At 30.4% G+C, this 9,454-nt stretch overlaps 2 protein-coding genes across 2 annotated transcripts; both read right to left on the reverse strand.

Annotated features, from left to right (window-relative positions):
* Positions 1–7,208: 7,208 nt before the first annotated feature.
* On the reverse strand, positions 7,209–7,754 carry LOC107900412 (protein NDR1). The gene has a single exon (XM_016826022.2). The coding sequence runs from the start codon at positions 7,752–7,754 to the stop codon at positions 7,209–7,211; it is 546 nt and encodes a 181-aa protein (XP_016681511.1).
* A 592-nt stretch (positions 7,755–8,346) lies between these two features.
* Positions 8,347–9,227, reverse strand: LOC107900413 (NDR1/HIN1-like protein 10). Its single transcript, XM_016826023.2, has one exon. The coding sequence runs from the start codon at positions 9,206–9,208 to the stop codon at positions 8,513–8,515; it is 696 nt and encodes a 231-aa protein (XP_016681512.2). The 5' UTR covers positions 9,209–9,227; the 3' UTR covers positions 8,347–8,512.
* Positions 9,228–9,454: the final 227 nt, after the last annotated feature.

Below are 9,454 nucleotides of genomic sequence, written 5' to 3' on the forward strand. Positions count from 1 at the left end.
AAAAAGGTTCGTATATTTGAAATTATTGAAAACTCGAGACCCCGTAAGTTAGGGTACGATCTTTTCGAAAATCTCAAACACCGAGTGTTATACTATCTTGGAAGCTTTTGGATAAAATGAATTCAAAACTTAAATCATATTAAACGTAACTTTTTGAGCGAATAAATCGCGATGGAATGATAATGTACAAAAAATGTATAAATAAAAAAATAGTATAAATTAAAAAAATAGTATTATATAAGAATATTATCGTATAAATCTTTAAAGCAAAGAAGTATATATAAGTGAATTAAAAAATGTATTATAAAATAAAACCAAAAAATATATATAAATTATATTGAAATTACATAAAAAAATATATAAAATAATAGATGGAAATTAAAATAATAATATATGATAAATTAAAAAAGTAATTACACATGAAAACTTAGAATAATAATACATATAAAATTTAAAATAATAATAAATGATGAATTTAAATAACAAATACATGATAAATTTAAATAATGTTAATGATAAATTTAAAATAATAATATGTTACAAATTAAAATAATATTGATAATAAGTTTAAAAATAATATTAAGCTTAAACATAAAAATAATGTTAGATTTAAAATTAAATACATTTAAAAAAATAGAATAATGAATATTTAAATAAATTTAAAAAAAGAGCAAATTAAATCAAGCTAATGAGGATTACATTGGATTTAAAACAAAATCAGAGGGAAAAAATGAAAATAAAATAAAGCAAAGGGGCCGAATGTAATGCGCGAATAACTTGGGGGACCAAGTGGGAAATAATCTTCGTCCCTCCAAAACGCGGCGTTTCAACCTGGGCCGAAATGAAATAAAAACCAAATGCAGGGTCAATTTAAAAAAAACTGATTTGAACACGCTACAAAAGAGGGGGACCAAATGCGCAAATTTCCCAATAGCTGCAAAATGTGCGAATCCTCTCTTCGGGTTGGGTTAATATACGGGTCACAGGCCAATACGGCACCGTTTTAGAGCCACTGACATAGGCCCTAAACGGTGTCGTTTTATGCCCTATATAAATGCTACTCAAAACCTTAAAATCAGAATACTTTACAATTTTATTAAATTATCAGAAAAAAACCTAAACCTCTTTCTCCCTCCGCCGCCTCAAAACCCGAAACTCTGACTGACTCCAATTTGGATGGGGTAAACAGAGCTCCGACGACGTGCTCGCACAGGTAAGTTTCTTGCTTCCTTTTCTTTCTCTTTTCCCTTTTTTGCACACAATGAATCAATCACAGAAAAGAAGAGCAACGGAAAAAAATCTCCAGTCACCTTTAGAAAAATTCTGATTTGCCTCTTAACTTTTTTTTTTGAAGTCTTTTTTATTGATTTCGTATCCCCCTTTACAGATTTTGATCGGCTCTTTTATAGTCGAAACAGAGAAAAATGGAAATACCAAAAATCCTATTTTTTTACATTTTCTTCCTATTTACTACTATTATTTGTTGTCAATCTGTTATACATCGTTGCTCATTTCTTTGCTGTTGTTATTTCTAATTTGTTGCTTGCTTGTTTGTCCCTTGCAGGTGCATGGAGGCGCGATGATGTGGAGGTGCAACATGCGTGGAGGCCTAGTTCCCAGCTGCGACACGGATTGTTCTAGGGTTTTTGGAGATTTCAAATTGGGCCACTTCAAATCGGGCTAGGGTCTAATTGGGTCTAGGATTGTATTGGGTCTAGGATTGGGTTAGATTTTAGGTTTAGGTTATTGGGCTTTGGATTTTGGGCCATACGGCCTATTGTAACTGGACTGTTATGTTTATTGGACTTTTTATTTTTTTAATCTGATTTATATATTTTTTTGTTTGTGCGGGCCTGGGCAGAATTTGGGTCTTACAAATGGTTTACAGAAACGAGGTCCCGATACCTCTTTTTCTAAAACCACTGACTTTAAGGTCATACCACTTGAACCTAATTATTCATTCAAATAGCATAAATTGTCAATTCAAAATTTATTTTAATACCATATTTTACACGTAAATATTAAATAATAATATTTACGAACTTACTCGTCAGATTTGTGGCCCCAAAACCACTATTTCTAATACCAATGAAAAATAGACTGTTACATCTATATATCATAAACTTCAAAAATTATTTGTTCTTAAATTACTCAACCAAAATGGATGCTACACTTGTACCAACAATATCATTGGAATCTGATCAGAAAATCATTAAAATTTGGCAAATTATTAAACTAATCCAAATAATATATAGATTTTATGAAAAATAGATTAAAACACAAAGATTTCAAAAAATCTAAATCAAAACTCTAAATTCTAAGATTGATTTGCCCTTCCTTTACCATTCTTTATTTTCTCTAGAGTTAGTTTTTCTCAAATTGCGAAAACCACAATAAAAAATATATAAAATGGGCAAATAAACCACATAATTAATTGGAAATTTAAAATAATATCCATTTAAAAATTGTGGGTATTACTAGTTGCAGTCATAAATTAACTAAAAATCTAACTAAGACAAGTATATCTATCAATTAATAGTATAGCTACGATAAGCAAAGATATTGTTCCCACGATGACTAAAAGTACTAGTAATTATTATCTTTCTATTATTTAACCGAAAAATTGGAGAGATTAATTAAAACTAAAATTAACTAAATTAATTAACTAATAAACACGACAAAGAACGAATCAGAAAAATAAACAATTAACAACCAATAAACAAAACAATACCCAGGAAAGAATCCACCTAGATTTCATCTGTCATTATCAATTTGAATTAAACAATTTCTTCACTTAGTATCTTGATCCGTAGAAATCCCTAAATTATGTTATAATCTCTTTCGAGACTAAGAGCAACTGACTCTAGGTTGATTAATTAAAAATTTCTTTCTAATTAAAACCCCTATTATTGCATTAACTGGATCTATGGATCCCCCTATTAGATTTGATTCTAATCCGGTAGATTTATGTTGTCCTATTTCTAGTATTACATGCAACTCCACTCAATTATGCTAGATCTACTATTAAATAGGGATTTTTCCTCCTCTGATTTAAACACATCAAACATGGATTAATAATCCGGAAATATTAAACCAAGAATTAAGTATACATAATTGAGAATAAGATTTACATATTTCTTGCGTAAAACAGAAATTAAAAGACATAATTCATCATAGGGTTATCTCCCCTAGGTATTTAGAAAATTAATTCATAATGGCAAATAGAAACATTTAGAAGACAGTATAACCATAAAAAACAAAACAAAAACCCATAATAAACTTCAAAAGAATCAAGAGGAGATCTTCAAACTTGATGGAAATATGCTTCTGAGTCGACATCAATGGTGTTTTTCGAGTTGTTTTCTTCAGTATTCTATGATGACTTACTCCCCTATTCTTATTTTTGTCATATATAGGTCTTAAAATGTCCGAAAAACCTAAAAATTGTGTTTTTCCCACATGTTTGGAGTGCGATTCGCGAAATCCACACGGTCTAACACAAGGCCGTGTGGTAAGCCATGTGGTAGCCCGTGTGCCCAGCCCGTGTAGCTCCTGAAACTTGCTGTGATTTTTTTTTATTTTCGCTCATTTTTCGTTCTTTTTACTTCCAAATGCTCTCCTAAGTATAGAAACAAGAATTTTAAAGATTAGGAGCATAAAATTCACCATTTTAAATCACATAATCATCCAAAAATGTATTAAGAACGGTGTTAAAATATGTTACTTTTATCACTTATCAATTACATGTCTATCTTTTTACAAGTTGATTTCAAATATTATGGTTGGTCTTGGTAATATAAAAGGTTGGGTCAAGGTAAAAGTATTATAGAAGTCTTTATACTAAGAGTTTATTACATTTTTTTTCTCTTTTCTTGAAAAAAAGATAAGTTAATATTGTACATTAGATCAAAGAGAAAATTAGTCCTATTAAAAATTTCATCCATTTTTACTGCTTAAAATTGGTTCATGTATGTTAGCATAAGGTACACGTGGTACACCATGTGTAATTGTTTGGTTATTTCGTCAACCATGTCAATGTTTAACAGTAGAAATAGATGATTTTTTATTAGAAAATGACCAATTTGCTCTTTAACTTAACGTACAGAGGCCAATTTACCCATTTTTGAGTATAAGGGACAAAATTCAATTTGACTCTTAGTATAAAGGCCTTCATGATATTTTTGAGTAGCATTTAGTATGATGGAAAGTAATCACCTTCCTAGAAATTTAATCAATTGGAAAGTGATTCTAACGTTTGGTATGTCAAATTTTATTTACTTTCCTTGGAATCTAACTCTTAGTATAAAGGCCTCCATGATATTTTTGGGTAGCATTTGGTATGATGGAAAGTAATCACTTTTCTAGAAATTTAATCAATTGGAAAATGATTCTAACGTTTAGTATGTAAAATTTTATTTACTTTCCTTGGAATCTAACTCTTAGTATAAAGGCCTCCATGATATTTTTGGGTAGCGTTTGGTATGATGGAAAATAATCACTTTCCTAGAAATTTAATCAATTGGAAAGTGATTCTAACGTTTGATATGTCAAATTTTATTTACTTTCCTTGGAATCGAACTTTTCATTGATAGTTACTTTCCATGAACATAACAATGTGATTTCAATGATAAAAGGTAGGAAAGTTTCTTTCTCATATAGATTGGAAAGATAAAAAAAATATTAAAACAAAATTAATCCTATTTTATATTGGTTTGAGTATTAGCCTATTAAAAAAACTACTACCTCCTTCCTCCCACTTGATTTTTTCTATTGCTCAATTTTTATATATTTAATTTTTTATATGCACTATTATACTTAGAAAATTAAATACATAAATATAATCTTTTATTTAATAAAGTTAAAATCATAAATAATCATTACATTCAAAATAAAGTGAATAAAACGTGATAATATATATTTTTTAAAATTTTAATCAACATCTTCTAACATATACTAAATGTTGTAAAATAATCTTTTTTTTAATAATTATATTCTCATTCTAAAATATTAGATTTTATTAAAATAATAACATAGCAATATACCAAACGCTACGTTGCCATTGATGATGACAAGGTAATTGGAACTCCCTGTGGACTGTTGTGTTCCCGTCTTAATCATTGACACTTGGAAATTTTGGTTCAATGATATGTGCTTTTAGTGGAGGATTCGACTTGGGAAATATAGGTGCAATTTGGAGTAGCCTATCCCGATTTTCAACTTGAGGACATGCTTTTTTATTTTCAGGAAGTGACTAATATTGTTGTGGAAACTTTCGCTAGCAAGACTTATGACAGACGTGACAAGTGAAGCAATTAGCTGGAGTTTATCTTAAATGGAATGTTAATTAAATAAATATTTATCTTTAAGGAATTCCTACAATTTGTGATGGATATCGTTATTGAAATTTCATCGATCATTAGTATTTTTTTTAAAAGGTAGATAGCTCGCCGTCGGTTTTTTAATCTGTTTTGTTTAAAGAGTATTTCAGAATAATAAATTATTTCACAAGTCGGTTTGGGCTTGTGTAATCAATTCGTGTTGTCTTAAGTTTTGCTTTCCATTGTTTAATAATCCTTCACTTTTAGAAATTTCTGTCTGTTTTTATAACACATTTTCTAGTCTTACTTATGCATGTAGTCTTACTTTTGCAAATTATTTTAGGGATGGTCTTATCGTCTATCCTTTCTAGTTTGATAGATGCTCAGTTCTTTTGCCAATTTTTTCCATCGTTTTGGACCATTTGGTGTTGATTTTCTTATTATATTAAGTGCTTGCAATCACTCCAAATATGTCATACTTGAGTTATGAGAGAACAAATGATCAAATGTCATAATATTCTATTGATATTGTAGCTAAAACTTTTGTTGTATAGATGGAGCTTGTACTTTATTGCCTTCGATGGGTGTGTATTGTTTTTTTCCGAATCGTATGATCCCATTAATGGAATGAATTAATAAATTTCTCTTTTAAAAAAAATTCCCTCCAAATTAGTCTCTCTTTTCTTTTTTATCATTTCCAAGAGTAAACATGGTAAATCTCTATTTAAGAGAGTATATTTTCTTGTTAATAATATCAACAATGAAATATTTTTAAATCTACGAGCGTAAAAGTGAAGCTCTTTAACGAGGTGTAAGATATCAACTAGGTGTGTATGGGTCGTGTTCAAGCAGGATTTATGTATGATATTAATACATTTTATGTTTGTTGAAGCTCGATCAGATCCGAAATATGAATTCAAAGGTTTACCCAAGCCCGTCTATTATTATAAATGACTAATTCAAGCTCGTTTTAAGCCGCACGTGTTATTTTTAAAAAAAAAGATTTTTATGATTTAATATTTAATTGAATTTTATTTTATTAAAAATTTAAATTTAAACAACTTAATATATTTTATATTTTAAAATTTTATTAAAAGCTTAATATAAAAATATATTACAAAAGTATAAAATCTACTAAGCTTAATTTTAATATTAAAACCGAAATCTAAACTTTATTTTAAATATGTTTATTTTTATACTAAAATTCATTTTTAAATTTTAAACTGGATCTCCAAACTTAGATGAATAATGTGTACCATGAAGAGTGTAATATCAATGAATTGACTCTTCTTACGAAATAAGTCGCTGTAGAAACATGGAAACTAACCCATCATTGCAGCGCAACATACGGTGACTCTATCCTTATATAGGGAATCCAACATCTAATGGAATTTTGGCATATTCTTGTGTTGAAAGTCTAAAATAAGTTCTAACATCATCAATAAATGCGATGCGGTTGTTGTAAGATTTTAGCTGAGTTGATCTAGCCGATTTATTATATTAGGTTATATCATACATTGCTAGTAAACGGGTTGAAAGTATTATAAAATATATTAAAAAATTAATTATATAAATAAATATGATACTTGTTACACCGCTTCATTATTCTTTTTCCTATTTCTAAGAAAAATTGGCTGTAAAAATTCCAAACATTTCTTTTGGAATAAACAAAGAAGGATCTTGTATATTACATTTAAGGTCGGGTACATGTTGACAGAAAAAAAAGAATATTGTTTTATTTGCATGTCTGCGTTTGATGATTACATTCAAAACACCTAAATTCATCAACCTATGAAAACTTTGTATATTGGGAAACTCGTGAATACATTAAAAAGAAGAGACATACATGAGGAAACCCGAGGTAAGGTACTAATAGGCCCAAGTTTTGAATCATTTTGATGCATCCCGAAGTTTAACTTTCTTCTTGTTGTTGGATATCTTGCCATCTTTACCAATGGGTATATGTCCTTCCCTGTGTAACCCATGGTGCCTACTCTTTATTAGCCATGTTTTATATCTGACCTTAGTTGATAAATCCACTCTTAGTTCAGCTGTTGCATTCAGTATTGCACTACGAAGAGCTGCCCAAAAGGGGTTGTCAACATCGAAATGGTTGAGCACTTGATGACTTCGATTCTTCCCTTCAGTAAATGAAGGGATAGTATTGTTCCCCACTATATTCACCCCGTGATAAAAGATTAGCAAGATATCATCGTAGTAAATACCTGAGTCTTTGTTCGGATTCTTGATATCAAGTTGGTATTGAATGATCCCATGATCAGATGTATTGCTATCATTTACCGCAGGGACCGAAAAATTCGTGATCGTAAAATGGGGGCTTCCCGGACGCAATGCTAGCCATAGGCAAAGAACAAGGATGCCTAACAGGCCAAGAATTTGAAGAATCCAAAAGTAGAAGTTTTTGGTCACACACATTTTATTGTTTGAGAATGAAAAAACAACACAGGTTTCCACACGAATTGAATCGATTGATCAGCCCGGTAATGGAATTTGGTTTATGTGTAGGGAACAGTGGTTTGAGTGAGAATAAAGTTAAGGAGGTACATTAGGGAGATACCAATTGTATTCTTTTCTTTTTGAGTTACTTTGCTTTACGTGACATGTAAGCTTCAAAGACTAATTGTTACACAAGGGTTTACCTTGAAGCTTTCTTTTTTAAGAATGATGATCAACTTTTGTGATTGAAAATATTTTATATTAACAAAAATATGTCAATAAATGATTATTAGTAGGGTGATAAAGGTCCTTCATAAGGATCTGTCGGTCTTGAGTTTAAATCTCAAATAGTGTTTTTTTTAATTGTTTTATTTGTATATTATATAAAAGATAAAAATATCCTTACAATAATATTAATTATTTTTTAAAAATAAGGGTATTTTAATAATTTCACAGCTGAATTAATTTCGAGTTGATTCGTGAAATCAACTCAATCCATAAAATGACTCCATAAATAAGAACGGAATTGACAGTTTTATTTTTGTCCCATCCAAATTAAACTTGAAAGATTAAAAAAAATCACCATAATCATAAAGCATAACTAATAATGTTACAATGAAATTTAATCAAATAAAATAAGAATATGATTATACAACAACGGAACTACACTTTCCCTTCCAATAAATCAAAATAAAAAGAAAACAAGAAAGACATAAATATATGTATGCGTGCAAGAATCAAGTGAAATAAACTGGACATTTTTTGTTCTTCCAAGCTGGCAATATCGATCCATCTTGACCAACTGCAACATCACAATTGGCGTGCATCTTATGGTGTTGACTACCCCATGTAGAAACCTTAAATCGGATCGCTGCCATTATATCTATACGAAAAACCACCGCCCCTTGTTGCCTGTTATCCATAAACTCCTTCCACCGTCGGCTGTTTACCGCCAATGTGGCCACATTGAATGTATGGTACACAATTGTAGTTGTCTTTGGTTCCTGGTAAAACGGGTCCATCAATGGAGATGACCCCATGTTTGAATCTTCGTAAAAAATTGAACCCACCATGGAGATGTAATAGATTCCAATGTGTTGGTTCGGGTTCCTGGCTGTGACATTTAATGTTATTTGAGCATTCTCAAACTCTGAGTGTTGATCCAAACCAGGAATACTAAAGTCTACAATATAAAACCTTGGACGATGAGGGCGTAAACTAAGCCATAAAATGAAGAAAACAACACCAACAACTAAAATAAGACATAAAAATATGGCACATAGTATTTTGGTCACCCTAGTTGTGCAGCTATCACGAACCCGTTGCGCGTAGTATGGAATGGTGTGCTGTCGTTTGATGTGTTCGGATGCCTGCTTGTTGGAACCGCACATTTTTTTTTTTGGAAGATTTCGCAGGTAGATGTTGGGTGACATTCGACAATAATGGAAGTGTTTGTGTCTGGATAATGGGTGTTTAAATAGTGGTTATGTGATCCAAAGGTGACGGGGAAGACAGGGGAAGGTTAAAGAATTTGGAGTCTTTTTACATTGGCCAAGGAAGGAATAAATTGACCAATAGGCTTGCCATCCTATGGTTCAATATTCATAAATGATTTATTCTTGGGTAAACTATGCCCATATATAATCTAAAATAGAGTGTATCAATTTAAAAAAAATTTC

Source organism: Gossypium hirsutum, chromosome D06 (assembly GCF_007990345.1).
Source record: "Gossypium hirsutum isolate 1008001.06 chromosome D06, Gossypium_hirsutum_v2.1, whole genome shotgun sequence".
NCBI classification, from domain to species: Eukaryota; Viridiplantae; Streptophyta; class Magnoliopsida; order Malvales; family Malvaceae; genus Gossypium; species Gossypium hirsutum.